Source organism: Chiloscyllium punctatum, chromosome 1, assembly GCF_047496795.1.
Source record: "Chiloscyllium punctatum isolate Juve2018m chromosome 1, sChiPun1.3, whole genome shotgun sequence".
Classification (NCBI taxonomy): domain Eukaryota; kingdom Metazoa; phylum Chordata; class Chondrichthyes; order Orectolobiformes; family Hemiscylliidae; genus Chiloscyllium; species Chiloscyllium punctatum.
In genome coordinates this window covers 98,720,707-98,733,599 of record NC_092739.1, presented here as the reverse complement: position 1 = coordinate 98,733,599, position 12,893 = coordinate 98,720,707, and the positions used below count along the sequence as shown (strand labels likewise).

Here is a 12,893-nt window from a genome sequence, read left to right as displayed (position 1 = left end):
ACTTGCAAAAATCTTATCTACAGCAAAATTGATTTGTTTATATTATTTCCCCATTCGCAAATACACACCAGATTTATCACCAGTATACACTGGTCCAATCTCCAATCAGTTCAACTGATCAAAAGACAAATATTCTCATCTCAGAAATGAGAGAGAAACCAACTATTAAAGGATTTAATGTTACAATTTGCACCGATCAATCAAAACCTTTTTTTCTTTTTGTCCCTTCCCACGCCTACTGTTTCCCATGAGGCAGACAAAGTATGTGCTTTTGGGTCTGTTTCCATAGGATGCTTTTCTGGTACTGGTTGCTAGCCTGTAAGCAGAGGTTGGAGCTTGAGAGATGTCACTCCACACATCAAGAATGAGTGAACACTCTTAGCATTGCACATGGCAAAAATTTACAGGGTTATGAGCCACCTGTTTAGCTATATTACAAATGCTTCTGCTGTAGACAACAAATCCTGGTGAGGGATTTGAACTAGGTGCTTGTGGCCTAAAGAGAATGAAACTACCACTACACCACAACACCACCCTCAACTAGATTTGAGGATTTTCAAAATTAGGAAATGTGTAATTTTATTCTCCTAAAATGAATTACCAAGAACATAAAAAGAAGTCAACACTGCAGAGCTCAGTAATGCAGTTCAAAAATAACAGCGTGGAAAATATTTTTTATATAATCAGACACAAGCAAATAGGGATTTTTCTGCTCAACTACAGGTCGGTAAATGGACAGAAGAGATAGGTCTGTTTTAATGTGTACTGTACCTCATATGACCTAACAATTGATATTGGCTTCATGGTCACCATTAGACTCTCCATTTCAGATATCTATTGAATTCAAATTTCATAATCTTCATTGCTGGGATTCGAACCTAAAAAGCATTACCTTAGTTTCGGAATTAATAGGAGATAGTGACAACTGTCGATGCTGGAGAAGTCAGAGTCGATAAAGTGTGGTGCTGGAAAAAGCACAGCAGGTCAGGCAGCATCTGAGGAGCAGGAGAGTCAACTTTTCAGATGAAAGGTTATGCCCGAAACGTCGACTCTCTTGCTGCTTAGAGGCTGACCTGCTGTGCTTTTTCCAGTGCCACACTTTCTGGATTTAATAGTCTATCGATAATACCACTTGGGCCTCTCATCATTAACTATATTCAAACGTCGTTGTTTCCATTGTCATCCAAGGCAGACAGCTCCAAATTCCCCAACCCCTTCAGAGTTTCCCTTCATCTCTGTCCTGAAACAGCAATCACTAATTTGAAAGCAGCATCCCCTAGTTCAGGATTCACCTGAAGGAAACATCATTTCCACATCTACCTTGTCAAGACCATTCAGGATTTTATGAATTTCAATCAAATCACCCCCACTCTTCTAAAGTCCAGTGAAAACAATCCGAGAGTCAAGAGTGTGGTGCTGGAAAAGTACAGCAGGTCAGGCAGCATCTGAGGAGCAGGAGAATCAATGTTTCGGTTGATCAGGAATGAGGCTTGTGGGCCGAGGGCCAGCAACTTGGTCATTCCATGTATCAATCTAGTGAACCTCCACTGAGCCGATTCTGATGCATTGTTACATCCTTCCTTAATTAAGGAGAATAAAAGTGCACGCAATTGAGATGTAGTCTAACTGATTTCCTGTACAGATGAAATACAACTTCTTTAATTTTACATTCAATTCCTCTTTCACAATAGCATTCAAGAATAGCATTCAATTAGCCTTCTTGTTTCCATGTTGTACCTGTGTTAGAACATGGAGAAAGTAAGGACTGCAGATACTGGAGAAGTCAGAGTCAGAAAGCGTGGCGCTGGAAAAAGCACAGCAGGTCAGGCAGCATCTGAGAACCAAGGGAGTCGACAGCTTAGATGAAGGGTTATGCCCAACACATTGACTCTCCTGCTCCTTGGATGCTGCCTAACTTGCAGTCCAGTGCCACCCTTTTCAAACTCTGCATTCTAACATTTCTGGCTCATACACCACAACATCTTGATACCTCTGCATTTTTGAATTCTGCAATAGATGTGATTTAATAACACTTTTTTTTCCTTCCTGCCAAAGTGAACAACTTTATATTTTCCACATTACATTCCATCGGTTATATTTTTGCCCACTCACTCAATCTATCTGTATTTGTCTGCAACACTAATTATATGAATAATAGTTTTACTGAAAATTATTTGAATCAAAGCTACTGGCAATTTGAATAGATCAACATATGTGGTTTAGAGATGTTCACCCACTTGACTTTGATTAAAAGTCAAAACCTAGGAGGATGAAGAACTTCAACAACATTTCAGTATGCTCATTTTTTCCGTTGTGTGGGAAGATCAGTTTACAACCTGAATATTAATCGAAATGAATATTATAGCGAAGACACAACAATAGTGAAGACTATTAATCTTTAATCCCATCACATGACTCAACATTGAGGACTTCCATTTGAAAGAAGGAAACATAAAATGAGGCAGTATCATGTTTTAATTGGTTTTTTTTCCCCCCACAGGATGAGGGCATTGCTGACCAGACCAGCATTTATTGCTCATCCCTGATTGCCTGGGAGATGGTGGTGAGCTGCCTTCTTGAACCATGGCATTCCATGGTCCCACCCACTGTAGTATTGAGGAAGGGCTTGAAGTATCTTGACCCTGATAACAGTGAGCAGCCTTGAAACCGCCCACTTCTAGTTTCAATAAAGGTGGAACAAGTACAAACCATTGTGCGAAACCCATTAGTGAGAAGAGTTGATCATTTAAATATTATAATTATGCCACCTGATTTCATTTTAACATTCATTCTAACTCTCAATCTTTAGGCCCATTAAGTTTTCCTACTAAATTTTCTCTAGAGATAGTTGTACTTATTTACTCTCATCCTTGTACCCCTTGAATAATCAGTATTTTTGGAAGGCTATTCATGTCGCCTACCATGCAGACTGATGTAAATTAGTTACTCAACTTCTCTCCCACCTCCTCCTCCCCCATTCTTGTGGTCCAAGAGGCCTAAGTTTAGTTCCTCGCTTCCTTTTTATACATTTAAAGAATTTTAATCTCACAATTATATTTATATTTCCTGTCCATCTTAATATTTTATGCAAACTTACCATCTAAAGGTTATTTTCACCATTTTCTTTGATTGGTTCGTAAACATTCCCAATTCTCTGGTTTACCACTAATCTTTGCCACATTGCATCATTTTTTCTTTCAATTTTTTCTTTCAATCTGATACCATCCTTAACTTCACTGGTTAACTTATCCTCTTCCTAGAATCTTTCTTCCTCGCTGGGATATATCACTATTGTAAGCCATGAACTATTCTCTAAATGGTATGCCATGTAAAATTTTTTTCTCATCCTACTCCAGCCAGCTTCGTCCTCATTCCTCTGCACTTACATATCATAGCATAGCATAGTCGTTTCAGATTTAACTTCTCTCTCTCAAATTCAGTGCTAAATTCTATGTTATGGTCACTGTTTTCTAGGGAATCTTTTACTATGAGATCATTAATTAAACTTGCCTTATTAAACATCAGATCCAAAATACCTGATCCCTAGTTTGATCCACAACATATTGCTCTTGGAGAAAATCCCAAATACACTCTATGAATTCCTCCTTATTAGTATCTCTGGTAATCTAAGATTAAAGTCATCTATGATTAATGTACTGCCTTTTTTGCAAACGCTCTATTTATTGATGTATTGTCTGTTCTACTATATAGCTACTATTGGAATTACAGACAACTTCTATAAGACCATAAAACATAGGAATAGAAGCAGAATATTCAGCCTGTTGAGTCTGAGATGATGGCTGATTTGATAATCTTCAACTACACTGTCCTGCCTTTTGCCCACAAATCTGGAGCGCCTTATTGATTAAAAATCTATGTCAGCCTTGAATATACTTAATGACAGTCATGGGCAGTAACAAATTCTACAGATTCACAACACTGAGAATAAAAGTCATTTAATGTGGTGGCCAAGGCTTGTATTGATACCACTGTGCCAATATAGACTCTGGTGTTTACCATGCTAAATGTAAGCTCACTTTGCGTATCGATTGCCTGACCAAATATATTGGCTAAACATTTCATGGATTTTGTCTGACATAGTTTAGTAAATTACCCTTAGTCCATTAGAACACTGAATCTGGCTTCTATTTGGATGTAGATCCTTATGACATTGAAGCACTTACTCTAGTCTTTGCTTTCTGCGTTGGCACTTCCAAAGTCCTCTGGTGCTATATGCCTTGCATATAATGCTAAAATTGGAGCATTTCCTTGGCGTCTGTGTAGGATGAACCACCCATATAGTTTAATAGACTTAATTGGCTATTGTGCTGAAGATAGTCCGTAGATACTAGTTTATTCATCAGTATAGCTTTGTAGTTGCATTGGCTTTGTAGCAATACTTTTTTGTTGTAACCTCTTGGTTGATCCAAGAGGTCTTTTTGGAACGCTTCCATTGGAGTAGGTATTATCATGTACTTGATTATTTGTTGCTGTCAAGTTGTAAACATGTCCCGCATATCAGCATCCACTTACTAATTGGTCAATTATTTTTGTCAGCTGTTAGCTAAAGGAGCTGAATTTCACATGGTGCATCCTGAAATTGAGTTACCAGTATCTTTCCCTTTGTATAATCCATTCAGATGGAGGTAAGAAATAACATCTTTCGATCCAAGATAATCTCTTGATACTACACTTATTTCAGCCCATACTAACAAAGCTTCTCCATCACCCTTTTCTTCCTGACTGTTGTTATTTTGAAAAGTCACATACCCCTGATTATTAGTTCCCAGCTGTGAATATCTTATAACCATGTCTCTGCAATGGTTATAGAATCACACCAATTCATCTCTATTTATGCCATTAATTAAATTATTTTGTTGCAAATACTATGTGCCACTAATTCTGCCTTTGTGCCTTCTTCCCCTTTTGATCCTATTTACTGCTGTTTTCTGTGTTTGTACACTCTGTCTCTTCCTGCTCCACTCTGGGTATCTTTAACCAAGTAGCTGCCCTGTAATGCAATCATACCTTTTGCTTTGTAAGTGTCAAATTGCCCCATCCCCAAATCCTCCATGTCCTCCATTTCCAGTTTCCCCCTGCCAGCACTTCCTCCCTCCTAACCACTATTAATTTGAAAACCTATCTACAGCTCTAACTATCTGATTTGCCAGGTTACTTGTCCTAACATGGATGGAGGGAATTAATTGAAATTATTCATTTCATAGAATCATGCAGTTACAAAAGATACTTAGTTAACGTGACTATTAGTCATGGAATAGATGTAGGAGCAGAATTAGGCCATTCAGCCCATTGAGTCTGCTCCACCATTCAATTATAGCTGATGTGTTCCTCAGTCCCATTCTCCTGCCTTCAGCCGAGAACCCTTGATCCCCTTACTAATCAAGAACCTATCTATCTGTCTTAAACACACTGAATGACTTGGCCTCTACAGCCTCAGTGGCAGTGAGTTCCAGAGTCACCATCTTCTAGCTGAAGAAATTCCTCCTCATCTCAGTTCTAAAGGGTCATCCAATCATCCTGAGGCGGTGCCCTTTGGTGGTAATTTCTCCTACTTGTGGAAGCATCATCTCTACCTTCATGCTATCCAGGTCTCTCAGTACTCTAAGTTTCAATGAGATCACCTTCCCCCCATTCTTCTAAACTCTATCAAATACAGTACCAGAGTCCACAACTGCTCCTCTTTTGACGATCCCTTGACCCCCGGATCATTCTTGTAAACTTCCTCTAGACCCCCTCCAACACCAGCACATCCTTCCTTAGATAAGGGGGCCAAAACGGCTCACAACATTCCAAATGTGATCTGACCCACAGCCTTATACAGCTTCAGCAGTACATCCGTGCTCTTGTATACTAGCCGACTCCCTTTGCACTTCAGATTTCTGAAGCCTTTCCCTTTTAGAAAATAGTCAACAGCTGTATTCTTCCTACCAAAACTAACACCTCCCACCTTCCCACATTGTATTCTATCTGCCTCTTTGTTCACTCGCCTAGTATGTTCAAGTCCTTCTACAGCCTCCCTGCTTCTTCAACATTACCGATCTCTCCCCCTATTTGTGTATCATCTGCAAACTTAGCAGCCATGCTCTCAGTTCCTTCATCCAGATTGTTAATGTATAAACAATAACATTCCACAACTCTGTGATGCACCCTTCCCTGTAATAAATCAAAATAAACCCGGGGAGGTATGTGCTACAATGTCTATCCTTCCCAGGCCTGGACAAACAGACCTCCACCGTTGCCCTGACATTGTTCCTCCTTTCCCCATTGACCCTCTTCCCCATTTACTGCCTTCACTTCAGTTGAAGACCTTACGCTGCAATCATTAACCTTGGTTTAAATCCCTATCACTACTTGGGTAAAGCAGCAATTCCTTACTTGAGCACCTGGGAGAAGTCAAACTTGCCAGTGTGCCCCTCTTGTACACAGCCAGTTATCTGAAGGTTTCCATTTCTTGATTGGGTACAACCTAATTCCTTGAGGAGAAAGTGAGAACTGCAGATGCTGGAGATCAGAGCTGAAAATGTGTTGCTGGAAAAGCACAGCAGGTCAGGCAGCATCCAAGGAACAGGAGAATCGACGTTTCAGGCATCAGCCCTTCTGAAGAAGGGCTCATGCCCGAAACGTCGATTCTCCTGCTCCTTGGATGCTGCCTGACCTGCTGCGCTTTTCCAGCAACACATTTTCAGCTACAACCTAATTCCAGCAGGATGTGCTTTTAATGCGATTCATATATAGTTGATTGACTTTATAGTATCAGCAATCAAGAAAAGTGACTCACTTGTTCAGGTTGGAGAACCTAATTTGTAAGGTTTATAGCGCCATTAGGATTCTGAATTTTCTGAATCACCCAGTTAAGATCCCTCCAATTACATTTCATCTCACTCCTTCTGGGACAGGAAGATTCCACCCATTAATTTTGTTTCTCTCTCAAGGTCTAGCAGCATCTGGAGAGTTCTTTCAGCAATCTTTGTTCCTGAGAACACCTACTTTAAAAATTCAGCTTTTGTTTCATACAAATGGGAAACCATCTGTTACAGTACGACATGCAGCAGAGGTACAATTAACTTTTCATTGGTCCACTATGCCCCAATTTCTGTCAGAGAAACCATATCTGAAAATGATTCTCACACTGGCTATAAATATTTGGGGATCTTTCCACCTTAACATTTGCCAAAAGATGTGAGATATATATGGTTTCAGAAATAACCAAGTTTTACTTCAAGTTTTACTGTAAAGTGCAGAGGGGAACCCAGCAGTTTGCAAGTCATATTCTGGATATGTTGCAGATATTTGGTGACTGGTCTCAATCAAGAAAGTTAGCCTTTTTTATTTGTTGATTCCAACTCATGCCAGTTAGACATGGGTGTGGATGTTTCTTTGAAGTGTGAGTTCACAAATGAAATGATCAGACCCTAAATCGCTGAATCATCAAGGGACTTCTGATGAAACAGGCTGAAAAATGTACAGCAGGCTGCTCACGAAACAAAAATGTCTTTAACAAAGAGACAAAAAGTCTATTTAAAACTATTGTGCAACTTTTACAAAGTACTCTAAAGTATTTACTGCACAGAAGCATACCCATGGGCCCAAGATGTACCTATCAATGTTTATGCTCCACACAAATCGCCTCCCACTCTTCATCTACCCAGCTCCCTTCAAATCAGTTTCACATTAATCTAACTTCCCTCAACTGCTGCTACAGTATTCACTTCAACTAATTCTCAAGGTAGTGAGTTCTAACCACTCTCCAGGCAAAGATATTTTTCCTGAATTCCCTATTAGACATTTAATAAACCTATTTCATATTTATGGCCTCACCTGCAAATATAAAGATCTCTACATCTACCTCATCTAACCCATTCATTATCTTAAAGACCTTTACCAGATCCCATCTTAGTCTTCTCTTTTGCAGAGAAAAGCTCCTTATTTTTTCCTTTTTTGGTAAGTAACATATACTGTCACTTATGATATAAATGTAATTTGTTTTGTATTTTTGCAATGACTCTACAGCCTTTTAACAAACAGAGATGAAGACCAATTCAGGCTTTACATTACAGGGTAAGAAACAAAAAGCAGAGGACTATAAATTAACCCAAATGTTTTGTTTTATATTGAAAGACCACCCATGGGCTAGGTAAGATTTCAATGTTAGGATTAGCGTGGTGCTGGAAAAGCACAGCAGGTCAGGCAGCATCCGAGGAGCAGAAAAATTGAAGGGCTTTTGCCCTAAATGTCTAAGATTTCAATGTTGCCAAATAGTGCTGAGAGTCATAGAGATGTACAGCATGGAAACAGATCCTTCGGTCCAACTTGTCCATGCCAACCAGGTATCCTAAATTAATCTAGTCGCACTTGTCAGCACTTGGCCCATATACCTCTAAACCCTTACTATTCATAAAAGTTTTCTGGATGTGTATATATGTTGTAATAGTACCAACCCCCCCCCACTTCCTCTGGCAGCTTATTCCATATACACACCACTTTGCATGAAAAGGTTGCCCCTTAGGTACCTTTTAAATCTTTCCCCTCTCACCTTAAACCTATGGCCACTAGTTCTGCAACCGCCCCCACCTCAGGGAAAATATCTTGTGTATTTACCCTATCTGTGCCCCTCATGATCTTATAAACCTCTAAGATTACCCCTCAGTCTCCGACGCTCCAGGGAAAACAGCCCCAGCCTATTCAGCCTCTCCCTGTAGCTCCAACCCTGGCAACGTCCTTGTAAGTCTTTTCTGAACCCTTTCAAGTTTCACAACATCCTTCTCATATTCTTAGCTAAGGAAGAGTTCTGAAGTGTCACATGGACCAACAGATGACTAGGAACGTATTGACTGCATCGTACCTGCATCTTAGAAATGGCTCAAATTTCAACTGTTTGACTGCTGATAATTAATTTTGATCAACGAGGGCTACTTGAATAAGAGAGCTAAAGGCTATATTGAAGAACAACCTGTGATTTTCACTTTCTTATTTTGCAATGTCAATGTGAGACAAAATTGTCAATCCATAGTCATCTCCTACATAAACTGCCATTCAGGCCTCATTAAATTTGACCAAAAGGAATTGCAAAGTTTTTGGACTTTCTTCTTGCTACTCAGTTTATAAATGATGCAAGACAAGCTATGTCTTTTTGCTTTTTCAGCACTCTGTAAAGAAATCTTTCATTTCAGGCTGAGTGCAGCATCCTGACAGTGCAAATATTTATTGGTTTTTGGAGCTCAAATAAGTGTGGTAGGTACCTCAAGTGCTTTCTGGTAAATTATATTGTAGGTAAAGGGCAGCTATCAATACCATATTAGAAGGGCTTATGCCCGAAACGTCGATTCTCCTGCTCCTTGGATGCTGCCTGACCTGCTGCGCTTTTCCAGCAACACATTTTTCAGCTCGATACCATATTAGACCCTTGTACTCATAAGTATGCAAGCTTCACTTTGTATTGGTGGTGTGCTTGTTGAAAGCCCTCTTTACTTTGGCTGCAAAGCATCAGCAGCATTGTTTGAAAAACAATTTCCAGCCTACAGGCTTGTTTGCCAAACATTACTGGCTGTTCGTCCTAGATTTGGTTTAAGCACAAAGACACCAGAATGTAAACATCAAGTGCTGCAACACACCCTTTTCCATCTTAAAGATAACTATAAACTAAACAACCAAATGTCCGGGAAATGAATTTACACGGCTTGCACTTAACAGAAAATGAAAACACAAAAATGTGTCAGATTCCAAAGTCAGCTCAGGAAACACAGATGAGCAAACAAATTAAAAATCAATAAATTAGGCTGTTGGTGCCTTATGCTTACAAAGTGGAAGCTCATGAGTTTGATTTTTTAAATTCACTCATGGGATGTGGATGTCACCAATAATTATTGCCTGCCCCTAGTTGCCCTTGAGAAGATGGTGAGCTGCCTTCTGGAACTGCTGCAGTGCTGTGGGTTGACTGTCAATGCTGATAGGGAGGGAGTTACAGGACTTTGACCCAGAACAGTGAAAAGAATAGCCATTTCTTTCCAAGTCTGGATTGTGAGTGGCTTGGTGGGGAACTTGCTAATGGTGGTTTCTTCCTGTGTTGGATGCCCTTGTCCTTTTAATAGTGGCGGGGGTGGGTTTAGAAGGTGCTGTCAAAAATAAGCCTGGGTGAACTTCTGCAGTACATTGTGTAGATAGAATACACTCCTTCAACTGAGAGATGTAGTTAGTGAATGTTTGTAGATATGGTGCCAGTCAGGTGGCTGCTTTGTCCTGGATAGTGTCAAGCTTCTGGAGTGTTGTTGGATCTGCACTCATCCAGAAAAATGGCAACCATTCCGTCATACTCCTGACTTACGCCTTATTGGTGGTGGACCGGATTAGGAACATCAGGATGAGAGTTACTTATTGTAAGGTTTCCTAGCCTCTGACCTGCTCCTGTAGCCACTGTACTTCTATGACTAAGTACACCAGTTCACATTCTGATCAATAGAAATCCCTCAGGATTTTGATAGTTGGGGATTTATTGATGGTAATGTCATCGAATGTCAAGGGGTGATGGTTGCCTGGGATTTTTATGGCATAAACATTACTTGCCACGTATCAGCCCAAACCTGGATACTGTCCAGGTCTTACTGTATTTGAGCATGGATGCTTCAATACCCAAGGAGTCACAAATGGTGCTGAACATTATGCAGGGATCAGTCAAGTCTGACCTGATGATTGAGAAAAGGTCAGCGATGGAACAGCTGAAGATAGTTGGGCCTTGGATGATACCCTGAGGAATCCCAGTGATGTGCTTGAGTTGAGTGGCTGACCTCCATCACCCACAACCTTTGGACCAGGTATGACTCCAACCAGCAGAAAACTTTTCCTCTGATTCCTATTGACACTAGTTTTGTTAAGGATCCATGATGCCCCACCTGGCCTTGTTACCAGGGGCAGTCAGTCTCACCTCATGTCTGGAATTCAGCTCTTTTCTACATGTCCTTAGTTTTTAATCCACCATCAAAAAGTAAGTGGTTTAAATGGGTTTTCTGTTACTAAGTTAACTTTTGTTTGAAGAATACCACAAAATTAGATCAGAATTTGATTATAACGGTCATGTTCAAACTTTTATTATTTAATCTTTTGATTGGCTGGAGATCAGGTATGAGTGAATTTTACGGATATATTTTCTGCTATAGAACTTCATAGTTTGATAAGTTTATTGGAGGACATGAAAGTAGGTAAATTTAGATTTTAAGTTGTAATGGTATTACTTTACAAACAAATTTATAATGCTGTAGCACGGTTTGTAATGAAATGGTGCATTTGCAGTTCTGATCGAGGAATGAAAGCTCTGCTGATAAAGGCAGTGGAGGCTAATAAAATGTTCAAATTATAAACAGAAATGAGTTATGGTACTAATCTTCCATGGGCAGTGTAATCGCACCACTTTATAGGGAACATTGAGAGCAAATTCATGGCATGCTTTCAAAAGGAGCTGGAAGAATTCTTTGCTGTCTCCAGCATAACCACTTGCATATGGACACTGCAAGTTGGGTATAAACCTTCCAGATCTAATATGATCCTTTTTCGGGTCAGTTTTTCCCTGACTCATTATTTTCTCTGTTTATTTGTCTGAATTTTGTACGGCTTGACAGGTGGTGGTGATAGATGGGGACTATGTATCAATTATACCATGACATCAGAAGTTAAAAATCACACAACACCAGGTTAGATTTTTAACTTTGTACACCCCAGTCCAACACCGGCATCTGCGAATCATAACCTCAGAAGACAGTGTTAATGGACTAAGTGGTTTCTTCCCATCTTTTGTTTTCGTATGTTTATGTTGAAAGGAGAGGGCCATATTAGACCAAAGCACGATTGTTAAAAAAAGCAAACGCTACAAATATTAAAAAGTATAATTAGCTTAACCATAAACATTAAATAGATGACCAGATAATAACTTGTTCTTGATGGCAGTGCAAATAACACTCATTAATCCTTGATAACCAACAGAAACTTCCATCCTGCTGAGTCTATCCATTATATTTATTGCATATATTTTACAGCTTATTTCTCCTAATCTTGGAACAAATGTCATATAAATAATAGTTGGATAGGTCTTGGTGAACTGAACAGAATGTTATTTAAAAGAAACAAAAATCAAGCTTTTCACAGAAACAGTATTTGAAAATAAATCTGTATTCATTCAGTGGCAGACAATTTCATACTTAGCAGCACTTTAGCAAAATATATAATGGGTCAAAATGAATGTGACAACTTACCTGGAAAAACTCTTAAACCATTGTTTTCCTCCATATTAATGACCAATGCTCCAGCAGTAATGCTGAAGATCTGACGAGGAGCAAAGTTTAGTCCATCTGTAACCTGGAAGTTAAATCCACCCGACATGGCTCCTGGGGGTCAAAAATAAACAATCAGAATGGCAAACTGAATATATTAAAAACTTCATTTCAGGAAAGCAACTCATTTAACCAGGGGCATCCCAGAAGTTCCTGACTCTCAGCCTTACCATCCATCTAAATTTCTAGGTCAAGGGTACTCCCAAAAAGCAGGTATGGGCCTCCTCCATTTGTGGTACTCCTTTGGCGTTCACACTACAAGGCCGAGAATTTCAGAGCAGCATTAAACCACCAGGTGAAATTCCTAACAAACCCAGGAAATGGGAGTCTGGTAAATAATGTCATCAAGCCTCTTCCAGTCATAGCAAACAGCACTTATCCTCTCATTTGACAAGAAAAAGTTCAGGGACCAAATGCAAAATGATCTTCTTGGGTTCTCCACCAAAGGGAGTCAGACTCACAGCACCATGATTGTCACCATTGATAAGGCAAAGAGTAGCGACCTAAATCTACTCCCATGAAATACAGATTAAACCCATACTTCTGGCAGCAATG

The 12,893-nt window shown here is 39.7% G+C and overlaps 1 protein-coding gene across 1 annotated transcript in view; it reads right to left on the bottom strand.

Annotated features, from left to right (window-relative positions):
* The window catches only part of cspg4ba (chondroitin sulfate proteoglycan 4ba), a 105,827-nt gene that overhangs the window by 31,623 nt on the left and 61,311 nt on the right, over positions 1-12,893 (bottom strand). Inside the window, exon 7 of the mRNA XM_072571618.1 lies at positions 12,261-12,392. Within this exon, the coding sequence (XP_072427719.1) occupies positions 12,261-12,392 (132 nt within the window). The remainder of the gene's footprint in view (positions 1-12,260; positions 12,393-12,893) is intronic.